At 55.5% G+C, this 22,984-nt stretch overlaps 1 protein-coding gene and 1 long non-coding RNA gene across 3 annotated transcripts in view; one reads left to right on the top strand and one right to left on the bottom strand.

Moving 5' to 3' along the window:
* Positions 1-959: 959 nt before the first annotated feature.
* Positions 960-13,144, bottom strand: Asphd2 (aspartate beta-hydroxylase domain containing 2). The gene is made up of 4 exons (XM_078039649.1): positions 12,930-13,144; positions 8,463-9,571; positions 3,652-3,765; positions 960-2,639 (listed from the first exon to the last, which is right to left on the bottom strand). Exons 2-4 carry the CDS (start codon positions 9,343-9,345, stop codon positions 2,530-2,532), a joined length of 1,107 nt encoding a protein of 368 aa, XP_077895775.1. The 5' UTR covers positions 9,346-9,571; positions 12,930-13,144; the 3' UTR covers positions 960-2,529.
* The window catches only part of LOC110599204 (uncharacterized), a 25,020-nt gene continuing 13,892 nt past the window's right edge, over positions 11,857-22,984 (top strand). Inside the window, exons 1-6 of one of the 2 annotated variants that reach the window (XR_013434993.1) lie at positions 11,857-12,408; positions 16,590-16,719; positions 16,844-17,041; positions 20,177-20,310; positions 20,603-20,708; positions 22,407-22,694. This is a non-coding gene — a long non-coding RNA (uncharacterized LOC110599204). Of the gene's footprint in view, positions 12,409-13,197; positions 16,720-16,843; positions 17,042-20,176; positions 20,311-20,602; positions 20,709-22,406; positions 22,695-22,984 lie in introns of those variants that run through there. The other variant, XR_013434992.1, reaches the window with a different exon arrangement.

The raw sequence follows: 22,984 nt of genomic DNA, 5'->3' as shown, positions 1-22,984 counted from the left end.
TCAAAGCTCCCGGTGGCTTCCTGTGCAGCAGCGTCCAGAGCCAGGCCACAGGGCCACCCTGCCTGTCCCCTGCTCCATGTTGTAGGCACACAATGCCATTAATTTGCTCAGGGGCACCAAATACGGAGGATGTAGGTGACTCTGGGGGATGACGAACAGGCACCTCTGGGAGAAGAGTTCAGGGCCCACTGGGTCGGGGGGCCTGGGGTGACCTTGCGTGGACAAGGGGTTGGTCCTGCCCGACCGCAGGGCCTGAAGGGCGCTCCCAGGCTGCTACTGTCCTCCTGGGAGGTGGGGTCCCCTCTGCAGGGGCAGCCAGGCCCCCTCCCCACCCCGGTGTCCCCGCGAAACACGGAGGTCACCTTAGCAGCTGTGACTGGTGGCACACGCATGGGAGGTGAGAACACCAGGGCCCCAGGCGGCGGGCACTCTTCCCTTCTGCTTGCTGTGGCACCTAGGGACTCTTCTGGCTGGAGCTGGGCTTGAGTGCGGAACACCTGGTGGTTGGGCAGCTCCCGGGGCTCCTGGCCCCCAGTCCCCGCTGCCCGCTTTAGGACACACAGGCTGTTTCTCTACCAGGTGTCCTTGGTACCGCAGGGAGGAACCAGCGCTGGCCCTTTAAGGGCAGGTGCTGTCTCTTCAGGGGGCAGACTGGTAAGTGACTTGCCAGGTGACAGGGAGTGCCTCCTGCCACCCAGCCCTGATGCCCAGCTGGGCTGAAGCCAGCGTCCCTGTGCCCTGCCCAGGTGACAGCTGTGGCTCTTGGCGTTCTGCAGATGGGCTTCCCCACCCCTGATCTCAGAAGGGCCGTTGCTTCGGCCACTCTGTCCGCCCACTGCGGCAGCCCCCCCACCTCTGTGACATGATTCAATAACCAGGGGCGCAAATTCCTGGGGCGCCCGTCCCTTGGGTTCACGCCAGCCTCCTCTTCCTCCCCACAGACGACGTGACCACGTCACTCTGGTTTTCAGCAAGATCCTTTATTTATCTCTGTCCCCGACCATGACAGGGGTCCGGGCAGCCAGGTGCCTGTGTGGCTGTTGGTTTGTAAACTGGAGCAGGAAGGTCGGCTCGTGTGGGGTCATGCACCTCGGCGGTTCTCTGACGAGACACGTGACGGGCACCGGGACTCCGGGTGACAACCCTGCCTCCTGTGTTCCCCTCGCCCGCCACAAACGTGTCCTTTTCACACATAGCCAGTGACACCCGGCGCTTCAGATCCTGGCTTCTCGCACCGGCTCCTCCCAGGGGCCTCAGTTCCCATTAGGACACCAATGGGCCCCGCGCCAGAGCCGTGTGCCCCACTCCACTGCTGTGTTGCGTGGACCTCCACTGCCCCGGGGACACTGTCCCCACAAGGTCCCTCTCGTGTGGCTCCCCTCATCTCTCAGCTAAAGGAAGCTGTTTCGAGACCCAGGCCCCCGGGGCCTCTCCTATGGGCGGACATGTCTTCACAGGAGGCCACCCAGCTGGTGCAGTGCTCTGGGTCTTGGGATCTGCAGGCCTCCCTGCGCCCTCACCCACGCTGGCCCTGGTCACCTTCGCTGGGCGCGCAGCCTCGCGGGACAGCAAGGCGCACAGCGGCCCCCGCAGCCTCTGAGATGCGCTGGAACCTTTGCGAACAAACAGGGAGAGAATCATGGGTACAGACTCCAGGTCAAAAGGGACGCTTTGGTCAGAGCTGGCACTGCCACCCTCGGGGACAGCCCTGGTGGGAGTCGGGTGGCGAGCCTCCCCCCTGGCAGCCTGGCCCTGCCCTGGACCACCCCAGACTCCAGACGCTGAGGGGCTGTGCCCGGCCTGGCCTGGCAGTGGGCGTCTGTGGGCAGTGAGGTGAGTGGCCGAGGCTGGCCCAGGAGCCTGGCCCAGCTCTGGAGGACCCCGGCCTCGGCTCTGGAGGAAGCCACCAGCAGAGGGCCGGTCCCTGCAGGGAACTGACGGCTTTGGGCAAGAGGACAGTGGCCACAGTTCCCCAACCCTGGACGCCACCCCTGGGGAGGCCTGCAGCCCCGCTCCCTGCCACCAGAGCCAGCCAGGTGCAGAGACCTCAGACTGTCCCCTGCCCTGGGCGGCCGAAGGGTCCTCCATGTGCCAGCAAAGTGGCCGCGTGGCTGGCTGGCAGGTCTGCTTTGCCTGGAGATGACCACGAGCAGCTTCGTGTCCGACAGCCGGACGGTGGCCGTTTGGTTACTCTGTTTGAAAACACGTAGAAACCAAGGGGCGACGCGACAGACGGACTCACAGAGGCACCGTGTCCCTGGTCACGGGCCCAGGGGACGCACTAGCTGGCCAGAAAGGAATCTCAGAAGCGACAATTGGAAGGAAGGAGGAGAAAAGAAACCTAAGGAAACACAAGCTGCAGGCTCCATTTACAGTGACCACGTGGCAGAGGGACCACGCCCTCCGAGATCCCAGGGCGCTTCCCGGGAGACAGGTGCTGAGCGTGCCCTGTGGCCGCAGCAGGCGCACTGTCCCGGGTCCGCCCAGGTGTGCCCCGGCCCCCCTGGCCGCTCCAGCAGGGAGGTGTCCTCATCGCCCAGGAGCGAAGATGAAGTCAAGGGCCTGCCGCTCGGCCGCTGCCACGTTCGGATGCCACAAGTCCACCATGAAGACCACCCGGGGGCCATCCTCTGCCGACCCTGTGGGGAGGGGGACAGAGGGGAGGTTGGTGGCCCGTGGCCAGGACCCAGGTGTGGCAGGACCCGACCCTGCATGCTCTGGGCTGGGGACCTGTGCTGTCCCTGGCCTGGCTCACAACACCTCCCTCCTCTGATCCCTAGGCTCAGGAGGCTCTGAGCAGGTGGACTGCAGGGCAGCTGGCCAGGCGGGGACAAGCGCTATTCTTAAGCAGTGGAACCACGGGGTACGACACTGTCCCCTCTGTCCAAAGCCACACCAAGAGCAAGCCCAGACTTGAGCTCAGACTTAGGTAATAACGCGTCCAGATCTGCTGGGGACGCTGTGGCTGCGGGCAGCTGGGGGCCGGGATGCGAAGGAGCATGTTTGGTACTTTCTGCTCAGTTTTTTTCTGGAAACCTAAAACTTTTTTTTTTTAAATATTTATTTTTTAGTTGTAGTTGGACACAATACCTTTATTTTATTTATTTATTTTTATATGGTGCTGAGGATCAAACCCAGGGCCTCGCACTTGTGAGGCCAGTGCTCTATCACTGAACCCCAGCCCCAGCCCTCTAAAATTTCTTTAAGAACTAAAATCTGCCAGGGCGCTGTGGTGTCCGCCTGTCACAGTGGCTCAGGAGGCTGAGGCAGGAGGATCGCGAGTTCAAAACCAGCCTCAGCAAAAGAGAGGCCCTAAGCAACTCAGTGAGACCCTGTCGCTAAATAAAACACAGAAGAGGGCTGGAGCGGGGGCTCCGTGGTCGTGGGCCCCGAGTTCAATCCCTGGTACCATTTTCTGGTCACGGAGCCAGAGGGACGCACTAGGTGGCCAGAAAGGAATCTCAGAGGCAAACGACTGAAAGGAAGAAAGAAAAAAGAAATCTAAGGAAATACAAGCTGAAGGTCTTCCACTTACAGTGACCACAGGGCAGAGGGACCTGCCGCCTTCTGAGATCCAGGGGCGCTTCCAATGCACGTGGCAAAAAAATAAAATCTGTTAAAAACAAAATGATGACGTGGGGGGGGACCCACCTTCATGGAACGCAGTGTGCAGGAAGGAGTCATCGAAGAGCAGGCAGCGGCCCTCGGCCCAGCACTGGGGCTCGCCCCCCACCACCAGCTCACAGCCGCTCGGAGTCTTGAGCCCTTGTGGGAAAACAGAGAGTGAAGGCCAGCCTGACCACCGTCCACAGCTGTCACCACAGTCCTGTCCCCTGGGCTTTCTAGTTGCAATGAACCGCCTGCGGCCTACAAGGGGCTTGCCTCTTTGAATTCCACCTTCTAACCCATTCTGAGGCCCAGGGTGGAGGCTCTGTGGTTCCTGGCCTCCTCCTGCAACCCAGAGGCCACCCAAGGAAGTGCTGGGCCTCAGGAGGGCCCGGGTGGGCACCCTCGCAAGGAGCCAGGTTCTGGAGACATCGGTGAGGCCGAGCCAGGGCCATCCCTTGGGGACACCACTGGCCTTCACGTCCCCATTCCCAGCCTCAGCCGAGACACTTGGCTACTGCCACCATCTCGGCTGCCACAAAGAAAGGCACTGTCACAGCTGCCTGATGGCTTCCTCAGGAGGTGGGTCAGCCTGACAGCTCAGGAAGGGCACGGGAGGAAGCCCTGGGAGGGGGCGGGTCACTGGTGGCTCCATCTGTCTTCAGTGATGCACTAGGGAAGGGTGACCCTGAGCAAGTCAGCATGCCCTCTGGATCCAGGGTCCTTATGACAAAAATACACACTCTTTCTCTCTGGCAACTGGAGTATTTTTATGTACTCTTTAAGCCAAAGTGGATGGCTCTTGGAGGAGATCACATGGAGGTGTAGGAAGGACAGACGACTTGGGACAGATGATGAACTCGGACCTGTCTGTGCTGTGTGACTCTGGGCCAGCCACTCAGCCTCTCTGAGCCTTACCATCCTCATCTGTGAAAAGGGGACATTAGTATATGTACCTTCCAAGGCTGCTATGCAGCCTTGTTACCAGTAACTGAAGGTTGACTGCGCAGGTCTGGGCCACATAAACACTGCGCAGAGGCCACCGTATCACTCTAGGAGTAATGGAGCGGTGATTGGATCTGCTGAAAAGTTACTATTTGGCCCTTGATGGGGCTGATCTGTTTTGAACCCAAAAATAGTAGCTGCTGGACACTTTGATGACAGTCACAGGTCACGAGCAGCTACACGGAGGTCTCTGCTCACGGCTGAGGTCTCCGTGTTCAAACTGCCAACAGTCCGTCTCTGGACGGTGCTCAGCGGCTCAGCTGGCGTCACTCTGCTGCTTGCGAAGGCTTTGGGATGAGGGAACTCTCCGCAGGGCCAGTCCACCCAGGGGTTCGGAAGGAGGCTCCCCTTTCTCTGGCCCCTCCAGGACTCACTGCTGCTGCGCCAGGGCAGCGGGGTGCAGCTGGCTGACCACGGCCTTCCCTGTCCTCACTCCCCGGCCTCCTGCCCTCTGCCCATCGACCAGCCTGGGGGGCACAAACGAGGAAGACTCCCCCCAGAGCATTTGGGAGGCCCTCGGGGGACAGACGGGCCCTGCGTGGCCTTGGACAGTCCCGCCTGTCCCAGGATCCTTGGTGGCCTCGAGTTTGCTCCTTTGTCCCACCAACCCTGACGGAAGCAGGAAGACACCGGGAACTGTCCCCCCAGCAGCCCCTGCTTCAGGAGGTGGTGGCCAGCAACTGGGAGGGGGCAGGGAACACAGGCTGGTCCTCCGGCCCCTCCCGTAGGACGGCTGGGCCCCGTCCACACCCACAGTGACAGGAGGGCCTCCCTGTGCCCGGGTGGCTGTGCACACTCTGGTCTTCTCAATGACTCTTGGACATCTGCCTGGTGAGTCGGGGTCTAGAGCTGCTCCCTGAGAGGGCCTCAGTACTAGGGCCTGTCACAGCCTGCCCCACAGGGGTGACGGTGGGCCCAGAGTGGTCAGCATGGAGCGACAGCCAGAGGATGCTCACAGCAGGGCCCAGCGCTCCACAGAGCACCAGAGCGGCTGGAGGCCCTCTGGTGTGGAGGGACAGGGACGAGGAGGCGGGGGAGGGAGCAGAGGCCCAGGACTGTGTGCTTCCTTCCCTTCAGCTGGGACAGCGGGCACCAGTGTGGCTGTAGGAGGGGACCCGCAGGAGGGGACCCGCTCGGCCAACACACAAAGTTACGGGGTGCACTTCAACGTGGGCCTGGTTGCGTGAGGAGCACGTGGGGGAACCTGGCCCTGGAGGTGGCCTTGGCCCTGGGGACCCAGCCACACCTTGTGCGGGTACAGGAGGACCCCCTTTTGTTGCGAGTACCAGCTGGGCCCAGGAGGGCCATGCCCAGGGCCTGAAGTCTTGTTCTACACTGATGTCCACTGTGCGGGGCGGGGGGGGGGGTGCTGACACACGGGGGTGGGGCAGTAGTGACGGGGACTTCTTTGCTACCCGTCCTTGGTGGCGGCATCAGCCTGGCACTTCACCACATCTGCCTGCAGGGCCTCTGCCTGCCCTCCCCCCGCGGCCCTGGGTCCCATCCCCAGCACCCCTCAACAGCACGATGCCCAGCTGGCCTGGGGCCTCTGGCTGCCTGGCCCACAGCTCACCTGGCCATGGCGGCCCAAGTTCCAGGAAGGGCTGCGCCCGCACTCAGCCCAGCAGGCCCCCTCCGCCCTCGGGTCAGGCACACCCCCACCCCCCACCCCCGCGCCTGCCCAGAGCCTGCCTGCAGCGCCAGCTCCCTCCAACAGCTCGGAGCGCCTGGAGCCCTGCCCAGTGGTTCACTGACCACGTCGTCCCTTGGCTTAGCGTCATGCCACACAGATGACCTGCTTGGCCCCGCCTGCCAAGGTGTGTGCCCGATGCTCTAGAGCAGCCCTGCAGGGAGGTGGCTCCGCCAGCACAGAGGGGCAACAGGCCCCGGGCCTGCCCAAGGGCACCGGGAAGGGGGCCAGGCCTGGGTTCAGATCTGCTTGTTCCCTAAGCCATTCATCTGCCATGTCCCAAGGGCAGTGACCACGTCTTGCGGGTCATTTCTCACACCCTCAACACCAGGTTGACCATGACAGCTACCACCTAGCATTTAGCCACGTGTGCCAGGCACCGTCCCGGGTGGCCAAGCAGGATGTCACTCCTTCAATCCTCTCGGCCATCCTGGGAGGTAAGTCCAACTTCTCCATTTTGCAGGGGGGACTCTGGGGCCCAGGGAGACCCAGTCTCACAACTGACCATGACTCGAAACCATGGCTCAGGAGCTCCCCTGCCCGGCCCTGGCTCTTGACATCCCCACCACGTCCAGGGCTCTGTCTAGACCTTTCTTCTCTGGAGCTTAGGAGCAGCGACTTCTAGAGTGAGTCCCCACCCAGAGGGCGGGGAGCAGGGCTGCTGCAGGGGGCTCCCCTGGGCAGCTCCAGCGTGGTCCCCTGCAGAGCACACTCAGGAAACCCCACTCCACTTTTCCTTGTCCCCTCTGAAGCCCAAGCCATGTGGTCCCTTCCTAAAGCTACTACTGTCCATCTCGGCTCACTCCAGCCTGGGAGACGAGTGACTGATCCACGGCCCCCGAGCCAGCCTCTGTCACAGTCCACCAGGAACAAGGCATCCTGGGGACTGAGACCCCCACTCACCAGGCCGTGGTTAGGCCTGCCTTGATGGCAGAGGCTCTGTGATACACATCCCCTGGCCGGGCGTCACGCTGGCTCTGCAGAAGACCGTCAATTGACCTCCACTTTCCACCTGAGGAAGCGGAGGCTCAGAGGTGAAATATGCAGCCAGCTCATGGGACGGCCGCAGTGCAGGTGGCCTGCCCCAGACCCTGCCCCACTGCTGAACACACACACTTCAACCTCCCAGGACTCCCCACCAGGCCTCACATCCTCCTTGATGATCAGGAAGCACCAACGTACCTTTCACAGGCTCTTAAAGCCACTAGGAACCTCAAGGGTCTTTGTGACAGCTTTTGGCTCTAGAGCTATGTTGGCTGAGACAGTAGCCACTGGCCAAATGTGGCCATTAAAACTGAAATCAAGCCAGGCATGGTGATGCACACCTGCAATCCCAGCCACTGGAGGGGGGGGCTGGGGCAGGAGGATCACAGGTTCAAGGTCAGCCTCAGCAACTTAGCAAGACCCTGACTCAAAATAAAAAATAAAAAGGGATGAGGGTGTGGCTTAGCACTGGAGCACCCCTTGGTTTAGTTCCCAGAACCTCAAAAACAAAAACAATTAAAAATTGAACCTTTCGGTTACTCCAGCCGTGTTCAAGCACTTGGGGCTGAAGGTGGTTAGGACATACTTTTGGACAATGAAGATGGAGAACGTTTTCCTCACTGCAAAAAGTTCTGGCCACAGCGTCTGTCAGACATTGGCTTAGGGCATATGTTAGAGTGTGTGTTAAGCATATCTGAGAGCCTGAGTCCACTGCCAGAACCATAAAAAATAATAATTAGGTTTATACTAGACCCGGTGCAGCGATGCACACCTGTAATCCCAGGCACGTGGGAGGCTGAGAAAGGAGGATCACAATTTCAAAACCAGCCTTAGCAACTAGCAAGGGCCTAAGCAACTTAGAGACCCTGTCTCAAAAAATAAAAAGGGGTGGGGATGCGGTTCAGTGGTTAAGCACCTCTAGGCTCAATCCCCCCCAACCCTCCCCCCCCCAAAAAAACAAGAACAAAACCCTAGGTTCACAGTGACGACAAATTCCTTCCAGGACTCAGCTGCTGCTGTCCCAACTACTAACACAATATCATCCACCTCCGGTAAAAGCACCGCGAGCCTAAGGCACACGTCTGGCTCTCCGAGCCGCGGTGTTTCCTTTCTCCGACGGCAGAGGCGCCGTACTACACGCGCGTGCAGGCCGCGGACCCCTGTCCCCGCCACCTACCTAAGTGGCACCGGATGCGGATGTTCGTGGGCCCGTAGTGCTCCGTGATCACAGTCCCGGGGCTCAGCACGGAGATGCACGCATTTCCAAAAACATTGTTCCCAATACAGGTCCGAAGGCTTCCGAGCAAGCGGTACGTCCGTGGGCACTTCCTGCAGTTCCTGGGGACGCAAACCCCCTGATTGACCAAGTAAAAGGTGAGCCACTCCCCGCTGGGGGTGCTGTTGAGCTTCCAGCCCTGCGGGAGGCTGCAGTTCGAGAAGGCCTTGTAGAGGGCCTCGAACTCGCACAGGACGGTCTGGAAGTTCCGCTCGAGCAGCTCCACGTCGTGCTTCTGCGCGTCCCGGGAGAAGTAGGGCGAGGTGGGCAGGTCGGGCAGGAAGAAGACCTCGGGCTTCTGGATGGAGGGCCGGCTGCTGAGGTAGCGGCCCTGCTCGCGGATGCCCTTGTGGATGCGGCCCATGCCGGACCACGAGTAGCGCTTGGCGTACTCCTGCAGGTTGTGGTAGAGCTTCTGGTTGAGGCCCTCGTGGGTGCAGCGCACGCACTCGGGCGCCTGGCAGTAGGCGAAGCCATTCTGCAGCCCGTGCGCCTCGGCGCCCTGCATGAGCGCGTTCACCGACACGTAGGGCCGCGGCTGCTCCCTGCCCACGTGGTAACAGTACCACACGAACAGGACCAGCAGGCAGGCCACGGTGACCACGGCCGTGCTGTCGCAGTCCCGCACCGACTGGATGCCGGTGGCCACGCAGTCCCTGAGGCCGTCCAGTGACCAACCCCAGGCTACCAGCCACTCGAGCGACATCTTGGGGGACTTGTTACTGGGGGTGTGAAGCCAGATCAGACGTTCAGTCCTCTGGGGTCCCAGGGGCACCCACACCATGCAGATTAGCGTGGGGGAGAAGGAGCCGCTGGGGCCGAGGAGGGCATGGCCGCCACTGTTCCTCGCAGCCTGCCACCGGTGACATCGATGAATGCTGAGGCTGGCCAGCTGGACCTGCCACTCCACTCCCAGCGAAAGTCACTGCGACAGGGTGGCAGGAGATGGTCTACATCACACTAGCAAGCTCCAGGTCTCTGCCAGAAGACTTTTTTTCCAAAATCCAAACCTGGAATGAAAGAAAGAGAATACAGCATAAATGTTAAACATTAAAGACTCTTCAAGTGTAAAGCTCTAGGTCATTTTGTAAGGCCCCTGATGGTAGGGGACACTTGGCAGTCTTGTATATCCTACCCTCATTTTACCTGCACCCCCATTTCCCAAAAGACCAGCCGTTGCTCCTCTACATCCATCAGGGATGGCTTGGTAACTCTGCCACACCCTAGGAGGTGCTACTGTCCCCATTTTAGAGATGAGAAAACTGAGGCACAGAGAGGTCAAACAGCTCATCCAAGTCACACAGCCAGAGCCTGGATACAAACTCCATGTGCCTTCTAAGCCTACGTGTGTCCATCTTACTGTCTGTTATTCCCCTTTAATTACTGCCTTTAAGGGAAAAGGAAGCTGGTTTCAGAAGTACCTCATCAATGACAAAGGGTCTGTCTGAGGGGTTATCCTTTCTCTTCCCAAGCACATCACCATTCTTACTGAATCTGGCTGCCCTCAGTCCAGGGTTCGGCTAATACCGACTTGGGAAAGGAAGTGGGTGCCCTGGGGTCACACCTGTGGCTGACACAGGGCTCTTCTGCTTTCCAGCTTGGAGACAAGGCACTAGCTCACCCACGTGTCAGTGAGCAATGGGGTGAAGTGGAAGTAGGAGTCCTTCCAGGTCTGTGACTCAGTTTCCTGCACTTTCCCAAACAGGAAGCTGTGGTTTGCCAGTCATCCTGCCTATGGTTGGGCCGGTGGCCAACACCACGGTTATCCAGAAACCCAAGGGAGGATCATGGCCCCGGTGCGCAGCGGCACGACCCTCTCAGACCTGGGCTGCGTGTCTGCGAGTCCCTTTCTCTGCCTCGCTTTCTCTGAGCAGCTGGGAACAGCAGCGCTCTGTTCCTCAACAAGCCTCTACCTCCCCACTCCTGGGGACGTCACTTTGTGTTTTCCCCTTCTCTCCCGGGAATATAGGAAGACAGCTGAACAAACGGGGAGATGGGACCCTCCCCGTTCCCTGGGGACACCCTTGGCCTCGAAAACGTTTGCTGCTCAGCAGAGAAGTTCTGAGCCCAAACTGGAGACGGGCAGGATCAAGTGTCAATGCCAACCCCAGGCAGGTCACGGCCCTCGCCAAGTCTCAGCTTCTGTAACCAACAAATGGGGCTCACATTCCTCTCTCCGGCTGAAGGTGCACACAAAGTACTATGACTGCGTCGCTGGGAACACCCAATAAGTGCTAGTGACTGCCAGGAGGGGCGGCACCCCCTAGGGCTGGCCAGCCAACCAGAGGAGGGTCATGAAAGGAGGACTCCACTGGATCCCAACAGCTCAGTGTGAACCCCCAGCGCTCCTCAGACCCAAATCTCAAGTGATTTTTCTGTCCCCAGGCTTGCTAAGGGAAACCTTAGGTGCTCATTAACTGCCTACTGGCTTCTTCCCAGTTTTGGTTGAATAAAGAATCACTTGACTACAACGTTTAGTAAGTCAAAAACACACTCTGAATATTCATGGGAATTTTTTTATGTTTCTAGGAAAAATACCAGTGTTGGGGAGGTTAGAGGCTACCCTCCCCCCAACACGGTCCCAATTGCTCCTCGGATGCAGAACAGGGAAGGGCTGGATCCCACTGGATATGGAGACTCATCCCTCTTGTCTTCTCCTAGACCAGCAGCTCCTTCCTCTCAATCCAGATTAAAGAAAGGTGTCTTGTTTGCAGCCATACCAGGCAGAACCCCGGGATTCCTGAAATTCAGTGTGAAGCTGTCACGAGGGAGAGAACTAGTGCTTCTGGGGAAAGGATTCCCCCCACCACTGTGCTGATACCCTAATTGGAATTCTCAAACTCTGCCTCTCAGGAGCAGTTTCTTCCTGGATGCTCTAAGAGTGAGATGGCGATGATTTAACACACCTGTTAAGTGTTAGTTCCCAGCAGCCCTGCGAATCACTCAAGTTCAAGTCCACAAAATGCAGACACAGAGAACTGGGCAGATGATGAGGGACCTCGCCACTGGCCACCCAGCTGCTCCCCGCCCCCCTCCTGCGGGAAGCTTCATCTGTCAGCCATGCGCCCTCTCCAAGCAGCAGCGAACCAACAGCTGTGAAGACCTGACGCTGTGAATCCCAGCTTCGGACCCTCCTCAGGAGGCCATGAACCTGAGAGCTGAAGTTTGGACTCTCTGTACCTGCCAATCACTTTTAGCCAAAATAGTTCAGCGACCAGAGGTGGATGTACAAGCCCACAGCCTATCCATGACACTAAAAGAAACCCTGAAACGTGGTCGTTTCTTATGAATTGCTCCAAACATTCAACCCCCCAGCGACAGCCCCCACTGCCACAGGAGCACACAGCTCCTTCTCTCAGGGACAACTGTAACTTCCAGCCTTCTACCCACATCTGTTCATTTGCATGTTTCATTTCTGTCCCCACCACGGATGGAAACATCTCAGGGCTCCACACTTTAATAACATGCAAACTCAGACCTTAAATGTCAGTTGGCTCTGGGGAATAGGGTCCAAATTCAAGCCCAATCAAATGTAACTTCTGACAGGATGAACGCCTGCAGACCCTGCCTGACCCAGCTACCCCAGTTTAAATGGCCAGTTCAAGGGGCTGCCCAGTGTTCAAGAGCTTCTGGTCACCTCAGGACCAGGCCACCCTGAACACCCAGAAAGGAGCAGCCCAGCGCTGGGCCAGGAGTGTGATGCATGGAACCCTCTCCACTCCACTCCGGAGCCAGACTGCTGCGCTGGGGCCAGCTCTCCCCGTGGGGCTCTTCCCTCCCGCCCTCTCTGGGCCAGCGTTCTCAGCACCCACCGGCCTGGAGAGTGGGAAAGAGGGGCAGGCACAGGGTGAGTTAACGCAGATGGTGACCACCAGGAAGTCAGGGGGATGGGACGGGGAAGGTTAGTGTTGCCAGGAAAAGTGGGCGATCGGCTGCGATGAGGGCAGGAGGTTTATGGCGCCTGACAGCTAATGGGACAGGGGAGGTGGGTCACCACGGGGAATGTGGGAAGCGGGTGATGCTGAGGGCTGGGAGAGGCGGAGAGGAGGCGAGGAGCCGGGGTTCCCAGGGGAGGAGGGAGGGGGGGAGGGGACTGCGACCGGGCGGGGAGGGGGAGGGGGAGGAGGAGGGTGATGCCCGGTCGGCCGCGATCCCCGTCACGGCGGCGGCCCGGCACGTAGCGAGCGCTGGCCGCAAGGCCCCTGGGCCGAGCCGGGATGCGGTCGAGACGTCCGGGAGCATCCTCGGCGGCAGCGCCAAGCGCGGAGACCGCGAGCCTGACCGCCCGGCCCGCGCCTCCAAGCCCCGACCCGGGGTCGGCCGGGCCGCGCCGCCCTCCCGCCCCGCAGCCCCGGAGACGCCGCTTACCTGCGCCTGGGCGCGCGGGCGGCGGGGGCGGCTGCTGGCACCAGGCAACAACGCGGCCGCCCGAGGGCGCTGACACGCGGAAGCCCCCTGCCCGCGCCGCGGGGCCACCGCCTGGCACCTGCCGGGCCCACGCCGCCGGAGCCCAGCCCAGCCGAGCCGAGCCGAACCGGTGCCCCCGCCGGTGCCGACGCCGCGCTGCGCTCCGCGGGGCCGCGAGGACCACAACTCCCACAATGCCGCGCGCGGCGGGCCGCCGGGAGGGGCGCGGGCGGGGCCGGCGGGGCCGGGACCCCCGCACGTGCACCTGCCGCGCCGCGCCCCGGGCGCCCGGGCTTCCCCGGAGGGTCCTTCCCGTGCACACCCAGCCGCGCTGCCTGCCCAGGCCCTGGTGCGCGCCGGCGACTGCGGCGACAGTCATTCATCAGGTCCCCGTGCGCCGTGTCGCCCGCCCTCCGGGCTCTGCCCGTCTCCCTCACCCTCTCGCGGGCTCCCGAGCTCTCCGAGCGCCTCCCTCCTGCCTTCCTCCTTTGCATTCTCTTTACTCCCCTCCGCCCCCGCCCCCTTGTCCTGCTTTCCTTTATTGATTGACTCAACATAGACTTCTGAGGCCCCGGCCACCAGGCATGAAATCGCAAATCAAACAGGATCCTCGTCTGATGGAAACCGCGTTAGCCGGGGAACCTCGGTGCCTGGCCCTGAGCTCTGCGCGGCGCTGTTCAGATGGCCCCCGCCCACAGGGAGTCCTGGTCTAGCGGCGAGTAGACAAGGGACCCGCTGTTACAGCTCCAAATCTACAGTCCTCCCCCGCCGCGCAGTGCTGGGCAGGGCAGGGTCGGGGCTGACCTAGTGGGGACGGGGCAGGGAGGCCGCTCCGAGAAGCCAGGTTTGAGCCAGGCCTGTGGGAGAGAATAAGCCAAGAGTGTCGATGGGATGTGGCTTGGGTTCCAGGGGAACAATGCATGGGTGGGTTCTGGGAGCAAGAGTGGGCTGGCCTGCCCACAATCCATCTGTCCCTGTCCTAGAACCGACTGCTTCCATGTCCCCGAATTCATTTCTCTCATGGCCCAGAATCATCCTCATTCTGACCAGAATCCACCTCTCAACCCGGTCCCAGGACCCCCCTCGGGTACTTGAGTTAAGTATCTACCTCAACGGGGGTGGCCTAGAATCCACCCACTTCCTGTCTCAGAATATGAATATGAATTAATATTGTCTTGAAGTCCTGCAATTGTCTTGGACACACACCTCCGTCCTTTCCCAGAACCCATCTCCACCACATTGCAGAATCCGTCTCCTCCATGTCCCAGAACATACCTCATCTCTGTCATCTCTGCCTTTTCACAACTCCAAAGGCAGAAGAAATTTTTTTTCTCTTTCACTCTGCTAAAATAGACCCAAAAGCATAGATTAAAACTATAAAATGCACTCACATTTGCTCAGAATGTGGGTCCTCAACACAGGTATAGGAGTGAGAAAGGTCAAACAGAACTTCTCTCTTTCCTGTCTGCCCAGAGTGGTTGAACCCGGGGAGGATGGAGAAGTAAATGTCCTGTCGCACATTTAGAAAGTTGCTCAAATTTAGCCTTTTCCTAGGGCCCTTAAACATTCAGACACAGCATCACCATGGTAGACTTGGAAAAGAAAGCTATTTTTCATATAGTGGTAAATGTGCGTTCCATTCCTGGACCATACCATCTGTACTACATTATGAATTAATATTGTCTGTAAATCCTATAATTATCTTTGACCAGTGCAATTATGTTGCTCTGTATTTGCTGAGAGTATTTATTTGTTCTGTGGCAATAAGATACACACAGTTTTGCTAACCCTGCTGGCCTTATTATTTTTTTTTAATTTGCTGGGAGTTTCAGAAAATGAAAATGACCCAGTCCTCTGTCAAGCTTGGTGACCTTAGTAGGTGAGCTCTTCTGGAACAGGGTGTTCAGGCCTTCCAGAGGGGACTTTTGCATGAAAGCACCAGATAAATTGTCACTGTGCTAATGGAGGAGCTGAGATGAGGACCAAGTGCTTCTAAATTGCCTGCCTTCAGCTTGGCTGCCAGATGCACCCTCCTCCTCTCAGAGCTTCCTCTAGGGCAGTCACTCCCGACCCACTCAGAGGCTGCAGACCTATCATTACACCATCTCAGGCACTGATGGGGGCCACCCAACTGCCATCTCCTGCAGATGGAGTCACTGGGGGCTTGGAGAGAGACTGTGCCTTGCTCCATTAAGGTCACAGCAACTCGCCAGAGTATGTGTGGACTTGAGGAAAGGTCAACTGGTGCATTGAAGGCTCTGGGATAGCCATTTTGGTGAGCGATTTGATAGCATTTGTTAAAATAACAACAATGGTGTACATATTAAGAACCAGCGGTGTCACTCATTTCTACCTGGAGAAGTTCGAGGGTAGCTGGAGGAATGGTTGTCTTCTCATATGACAAAATACAGCCAAGTTATTAGAATGAGGACATGTGTACTTGTGACAACATGGAAAAAAAATACAGAACAAATTACAGATTGACAAAGCAGAATTACACTTGTGTGATTTGAACCGTGAAGCACGAACATACATACATGTGGGTATAGGCGTGTTCTATTAAAATTTAAAATGTTACAGTTTATAAATGCAACGAAAGTCCCTCTTAGGAAGCAGATCGAATTCTATTTATTTTAGTAATTTTTTTTTGTAGTTGTAGATGGACAACATGCCTTTTCTTTATTTATTTTTAAGAGGTGCCGAGGATCAAACCCAGTGCCTCCCCAGGGCTAGGCAAGTGCTCTGCCACTGAGCTACGGCCCCGGCCACCTCGGTTCTTAAGAGTTATAACTTCAAGGAGGGTTAAGGAAGAAAAAAGAGGAATGGTGGATAGAAGAACTGCATTTTCTATAAGGTTTCAATTTGATATTTTCAGAAACATATAAATGCTCCTGGAACACAATGCCAAAAGGATTTGCATTTGCAAATGTAGAGAAGTAGTTTCACTTTTAAAAGGGAGTATTTGTGATATTAAAATGGATCATGTTCAATAAAAGAAAAGCTTACATGACATTAAAAATTATTTTTCTAGAATGGAAATTGCTCAACACCAGAAGTTCTCATAATAGAATTCATCATATTAACCAATTAAAGAAAAATAACTACACCGTCATCCTCATAGATGCAGAAAAAGCATCTGACTAAAGTCAAATATACTTAGCAAACTGGGACCAGAAGGAAGCTTTTAAAATTTGATTAAAAGTATGTGTCAAAAATCTACCACAGTGCAGATTAATATCCCTCATGAGCATAGATTTGGAGTTCTTAACACAGAATAGCAAATTAAATTTAGCTACATTAGAAAGGATAACACATCTGCAGAAGGATGAATTCAGCTTCTCTTTGTTCTTGGCTTCTGGGTGATACCTCTACTCTGGAATTTTCTAAAAGATAGCATCTTTTTTCTTTTCAATTCTTTTTTCCCTTTCTTTCCTTTCCTTTCCTTTCCTTTCTTTCTTTCTTTCTTTTTTTTTTTTTTTTGTGTGTGTGCAGGGGACAGAACCCAGGACCTCATGCAGATGAGGTAAGCACTTTGCTACCACAAAGACACACCCCCACTCAACAGAATTTCTTTTTCTTTTCTTCCTTCGCTGTGCTGGGGATGGGCCTCATGCATGCCAGGCAAGTGCTGCCCCGTGGAGCTACATCCGGAGCCACAAGAGTGCCTTTGTTATTTGTGGTGGGTATCTCAGACCCCGACTGATGGTTTCTGCCAATGGGTGATTCAGAATGGCCACACCAGAAAGACCAGGTATGTGACTAGAGGGTTGAGGCTTTGAGTCAAATGAAATCAGCTGCATCTTCTGGGGAGGAAGGGGCCTAGAGACTGAGGTCAGCCATGTGGCAGTGACTCAGTCCATCTTGTCTGCATGCAGGAGCCAAGAAGGACCCCGAGGCTTGGGGGCATTACCCATTTTCCAGTCCTCTAAGCATTGTCACACTCTGATGCCCAGAGAGTAATGTGACCCTGAGAACAAGGAAGCTTCACGCTTGGAACCCTCCCAGACTTTGTGCAGTGTCTCTTCTTCCGGTTCTTTCTGACTTCTGTCTTTTGTTACAATAGGACAGTAATTGTGAGTAGAATGCTTTCCTGAATTTTGATTTTACTGAATAATCAGACCTGAAGGTGTCTGTGGGAACCCCCCAATTTGTAGCCAGCTGGTAGGAAGTGAGGAAGGCCTTGGGAACCTGCACTCTTGCAGTTGGTATTAGGCATGAGGACAATCTTCCAAGGACAGTGCCCTCAGACCTGGCAGCTTGGCACACAGTGCATTGCCATGTGGCCTGGCAGAGCCAATCCCAGGAATGCAAGGTTGGCTCAACCTCGGAAATTCACACCCCACTTCACCTGATGGACGGAATTTAAAAACCCTAGGATCATCTTAAAAGGGCAGAAAAACAATTGGACAAAACTCAACAGCCTTTCCTAAGAACTCTCAGCAGAGTAGGAATGGGACTCCATCAACCTGCTGAAGAGCATTATGATAGAAATTAAGAGAATGCTTTTGAAAATGTAGTCAGAGTATTATTGTTCAGAACTGTGGTGTGTGTCTGTGCCCGTGTGTGAGTGTGTGTGTGTGTGGTGTGTGTGGGGGGGTTACACTGGGTCCCAGCGTAGAATTCATTTCTGATAGTGGGTGGCAGTCAGGTCACTCTGAAAGCCTTGGCCCTGGAGAATGTTCCAGGGTGGGGGGACAGGTCAGAAGTGTTTGTTGCTGTATTTCTGAAAAGTTAGAGATAGCCAACATTCATCAAGGGAAAATGCACAAATAAATTCATACAAAGGAATGTGATAGAGCAGTTAATGTGCATGAGCCAGGGCTGAGAGAAGCACCACAGATAAATCTGCAAAATATAGTGTTGAGCTAGAGGAACAAATTGCAGAAGAGTATTTGCAGTACTTTATATGTGGATTGTCTTCGGGGGGGGGGGGGGATACTATTAGTATTAATGTAAATACTATATGCCTATAGTGTTTAGTAGTATATTTTAAAATATATAAATAAATATAAATATATTTTTATATATTTTTATAGTATATATAAGCATATATATATATACACACACACTAAATGGAATATGTACTAATAGGAGAAATCCTGCATGAAGTTGGTCAACACAAATTCAGGGTAGTGGCTACTTCTGGGAAGGAAGGGAGGCAGAGAGGGAAATGAGATTTGGGAAAGGCACACCAAAGAGCTTCAACAATATTTACAATATTTTATTCCTTGAAAAATACCAAAGCAAGCTGAGCATGGTGAAGCAAACCTACAATCCCAGCAACTCAGGAGGCTGAGGCAGGAGGATGGCAAGATCAGGGCCAGCCTCAGCAACTTAGAGAGGCCCTAAGCAATTCAGCAAGACCCTGTATCAAAATAAAAATAAATAAATAAAAAGGACTGGGGATGTAGCTCAGTGGTTAAGCACCCTGGGTTCAATCCTCAGTACCAAAAAAATCAAACAAACAAACAAAAAACCCAAGGCAATAAAGCAAAATGTTCACATTAGATAAAGTCAACTGGCCGGTATGTAAATGTTTGTTCTTATTTTTTTTTTTTTTTGTCCAAATGGTTGAATGTTGCACGATTATAAATTATCAAACAGCAGTTCGACTATGTAAAATTAACTTTGTTTGTGGAAGTTTGGGCTGCAGGCTTTCAATATGGCTTGAGTTATTTGGGGATAAGCAAGAGCAGTTGTTGCTAGTGTATCTCAACAGGCAGGTCCCGTGGGGATAATGGCAGAGAGGGACAGAGAAAGCGGGTGATGAACGCACACTCAAGTTTCCTAGTTGCTGTCCTCTGAGGCCATTGCTCTTGTCAGCTTGATAAGTTGGCCTTCTATATTTGGGGACTAGGTGGTCCTAGGACTAAAATAAGTGCATCAACTGCTGCTGTGCAGGACCCCAAATAAAAGTTGGGGAGCTTCACTCTGGGAAATATCAAGGTAAACCTGGGTCGGAAATCCTGGGAGCCAAGTTTGCCCGTCTATCCGAATGGGTCTCTCGCATCAGGATGACGGGATCTGGCTGGTTGGCTCAGAGCCGGGAGTAATTCTATCTGTCCAGAAAGCCGAGTCACACGCAGGTGTTACAGAGTGATGAACGCGTTCCAAGAACGAATCGTAATCACCTTGAGCTGATCCAATAAAGTACTGCTCACATCTATTTAGCGTTTGAGCAGATGATGGGCCTCCTGCTTACGGTGCAGGGAGGGAGAGCCAGACACCGCCTGCTGCTGGGGAGTCCGAGAGGACTTCTTCCCACAAGGGCGTTGGAGTGTTGGGGGTGGGGGTGGGGGCAGGTGCTGTGTACTGAAAGTAGGGTTCTCCATGTGATCATGTTGACAGGTGGTGGAACCTTCGAGAGCTGCCCCTAGTGGGAGGTGACTGGGTCATTGGGAGGCATTAACATAGGTCTCCAGGGACCCCTGCTGGTTTATCCAGAGAAAGGAACAAGCCTGGACCAGGAATCCCTCTGGCTTCCCGCCTCACCGTATGGTCTCCTGTTAGAGTGCCACCTCATCGTGGGATTTCCTGTTAGAGTGGCACCTTGTAAGGCAGCCCTGGGGGCCCTCACCAGAAGCCAAACACACGGGGTTGCCCAGTCTTGGACTTTCAGTCTCCAAAACTGTGAGTTCAATAGACTTATTTTCTTCACCAAGTACCTAGCTTCAGGTGTTTTGTTATAGCCATGGAAAACTGACCCGTACATCATGCAGAAAAGGTCAACGTGAGATCCTAAATGTCTGCCAGGTGGGACAATAGAGATGAGACTGGTGCCCAGGTTCAGATACGATCTTTGAGCGAGTCAGCCCCATAGGAAACTTGGATAGAACTTACCACCTAAATGAACTAGATCTTGTCTTAAGGACACACTTCAAAGCATGAGTCATGAGCCTTTCTTGGTGCTAACAGACTATGACTGGTTATAGGTTTCCATTTTTGTTTCCAGTTGGGAGCAATAGTAAAATTACCTACAAAGCCAACAGCCGTGACTACAAAACCAGGCATGTCCATAGACACTGACCCATGTCAGCCCCAGACCAAGTTGTACAGAAATCTAATCTTCAAAAAAAATTCTTCTGTGCCACATCGGAGCCCAGGAGCAAATATAGTTCTCAAAGATCCCAGCTCGAGGGGACAAGTCTCTTCCCCCTCTGAACCTGTATGTTCTACATTCCCAACAGGGGATCCGCTCTGTTTCTCAGGTACTTCTGAACTCCAGGAAGTCAGGTGGGAAGACTCCCTTTCCATACGCTCATCCAACACGTAATTATCAAGTGGACGCGACGCTGAGCGAAGGCATCCGGGAGCGTCCGTGTGAAATCCAGGAGCAAGACAGGTTGAATGTGATCTGCACAGAGTTTGGGGTTTTGTTTGTTTGCTTTTGCTTTGTTTTTGGTGCTGGGAATTCAGCTCAGGCGTGCTCTACCACAGAGCTACATCCCCAGCCCCTTTTATCTATTGACTTATTATTTTTTAAATTTTTTAGTTGTAGATGAACACAATACCTTTATTTTTATTTATTTATTTTCACATGGTGCTGAGGATCGAACTCAGTGCCCCACACGTGCCAGGCAAGCGCTCTACCTCTGAGCCACAACCCCAGCCCCTAATTTTTTATTCTGAGACAGGATCTTGCCAAGTTTCCCAGCCTGGCCTTGAACTTGGGACCCTCCTGCCTCAGCCTCTGGAGTAGCCGGGGATAACGGGAGTGTGCCGCTGTGCCTGGATGGACAGGTATTTCTTTTTTAAATATCAGAACATCAAAATCAAAACTTTGGGCTGGGGATGTAGCTCAGGGGTGGTGACTTGCTTAGGATGCACGAGGCCCAGGATTCAATCCTCAGTGCTGAAAAAAATGAAGAATAAGACACTTCGAGTTGTCTTGAAGAAGGGCAACATCTTGCCACAAGGGTCCAGAGTTCTGGTGTGTGGCTTGCCACCTGGCCACCCAGGACCCGTTGCTCCTGAGCACCACGGCTGCTGTCCCTTGTCACCCGGTGTGTTTGCACTGTGTGTTTATGGTGAGGCAATGTCGCCCTGGTCCCTGCCTGTGTCTCAGGTGGAGAGACAGAAGCCAGACCAGGAGAGCTGCGTGGCGCTCATTAGCGGCCCCTCCCTTGCTTATGTAACCTGCCATTTCCCACAGACTCTCCAGTTTGCAGCTTCGTGATGCTCAAAAAATAAAATCCATTTAAAAAATGGATGTCCACTGGGGAGTCTGTGGGAATGAGGGTTGCACTTGACGATCTGTGAGATTCTCAAAGAGCAGGCCTGGCGTGTGCAGGGATCGGCAGGGAGACCGTTGTGGCTGGGGTGGGACCGAGGAAGCCCACAGGGAGAGGGGTCTGCAGGGCAGCTCACGCCTTCTCAGCCTCACGTAGGAGTTTGGATTTTGTTCCAAATGATGGACCACGGGTTCTGCTCAAGACGGCCAAAGGATTCTTGTCTAGGCTTGGTGGCTCTCGCTATGCAGAGTGGGAGGGGTCTGCTCTGCTCTTACCTAAGCATCAGCATCACTCTGGTGTCCACAAGTCGGGCCAGGGGTTCTTTTTTTTTTTGGAATGGGGGTAGCACTGGGGATTGAACCCAGGGGCCCTCAACCACTGAGCCCCACCCCAGCCCTATTCTGTGTTTTATTTAGAGACAGGGTCTCCCTGAGTGGCTTAGGGCCTCGCTGTGGCTGAGGCTGGCTTTGAACTCGAGACCCTCCTGCCTCAGCCTCCCAGCTGCTGGGATGACAGACGTGTGCCACCGAGCCCGGCCATGGGGTCTTTTGACAAGGGTTGAATAAAGGAGTCTGGTAGAGTTGAAGGAGACCTCAGGAGCACACAGTAGAGCAAGTCACCATGGGGAGATGTCACTCCTTGGACCTGGGTGGAAAGACAGGGTGGCTACCAGAACCTGGAGAGAGGTGGCCGGGGACTGATTGGAGAAGGCTGTGCTTCTTCCAGAAAAAAAGCAGAAGGAATGGGCTCTCCCTGCGCCTTCCTTTCTCCTCCTGGGGATCCCCATGGGCTGTACCCAGTCGGCAGCCGGAGAAGAGGGAGCCCATTGGCAGAATCCCCACCTTCAACCCCCCAAGGGGACTGAGATGGGGAGGAGGAGGCCAGGCGGGGGCCTGCTGAGGGGCCAGGGTAGGGTGCTCGTTTGCCATTTGGGGCACGGGACAAGCAAACAGCACCCCTGGCCCCAGCAGCAGGGCAAGCCGGGGCGTGGGGGCTGCCACCGTGGATCTCGACCTGCTCCTCCCGCTTCAGGGCCCAGGAAACTCCAGGCTGCAGGGAGCCCAGGCAGCAGAGCGAGGGACACGTTCATCCTCTGGCTTTCAGAGATGAGCCATTCAGGTGCCAACTCGGAACAGCCGAGACGAGCCAGAGGCACCTTGGGTTGGCCGGCTGTCCCTCGAGCGATGTCCCTGATCTGCTCTTACAGGAATCTGCAATCCTGTGAAAGCAGCCTGGGGCATGACTCACCGGTCCCTGTCCAGACCGCTGCTTCTGCTGTGTGCCACCCCGGCCGGCTCCTCTGCAGCTGCCATCCGAGAGGGCCTTGCTGCCCGCACCCCGAGAAGAGCCGGGAGCTGGAGCCAGCATCGTTCCCTGGCCAGCTGCCTCTGCGTGCTGCAGGTGGCAGGATTTCCTGGTTTCAGGGAGAAGGAAGCAAGCGTGAGGGGACCACACAGAGGTGACTCGTCACCGTCACGTTCTTACAGGCAGAAAGGTGAGCAGCAAGAGGTCACACCTGGGAACCCGCCACCCATCCATGTTACAAGCTCAGACACAGTAAAAGGACTTATTGAGACACAGGGTCTCCCTGAGCTGCTTAGGACCTCGCTGTGGCTGAGGCTGGCTTTGAACTCGGGATCCTCCTGCCTCAGCCTCCCCACCACTGGGATGACAGGCGTGTGCCACCGTGCCTGGCCATGGGGTCTTTGACAAGGGTTGAGTAGAGGAGTCCGGTAGAGTTGAAGGAGACCTCAGGAGCACACAGCAGAGCCGACCCTGCCTGGC

The sequence above is a fragment of the Ictidomys tridecemlineatus genome, chromosome 2, assembly GCF_052094955.1.
Source record: "Ictidomys tridecemlineatus isolate mIctTri1 chromosome 2, mIctTri1.hap1, whole genome shotgun sequence".
NCBI classification, from domain to species: Eukaryota; Metazoa; Chordata; class Mammalia; order Rodentia; family Sciuridae; genus Ictidomys; species Ictidomys tridecemlineatus.
Note: the sequence above shows the minus strand (reverse complement) of the source record. Positions and strands in the feature narration are given on the sequence as shown.

Bases quoted from the DNA above. Each gene is read 5' to 3' on its own strand.
- Asphd2 (XM_078039649.1), bottom strand. From the start codon at position 9,345: ATGGTGTGGGTGCCCCTGGGACCCCAGAGGACTGAACGTCTGATCTGG. The intron at 3,766-8,462 runs GTAGGTGGCGGG...TTTTCCCACAAG, and splicing joins CCGCATCCGGTGCCACTTAG to GGCTCAAGACTCCGAGCGGC. The intron at 2,640-3,651 runs GTGGGTCCCCCC...CCCTCCCCACAG, and splicing joins GCACACTGCGTTCCATGAAG to GGTCGGCAGAGGATGGCCCC.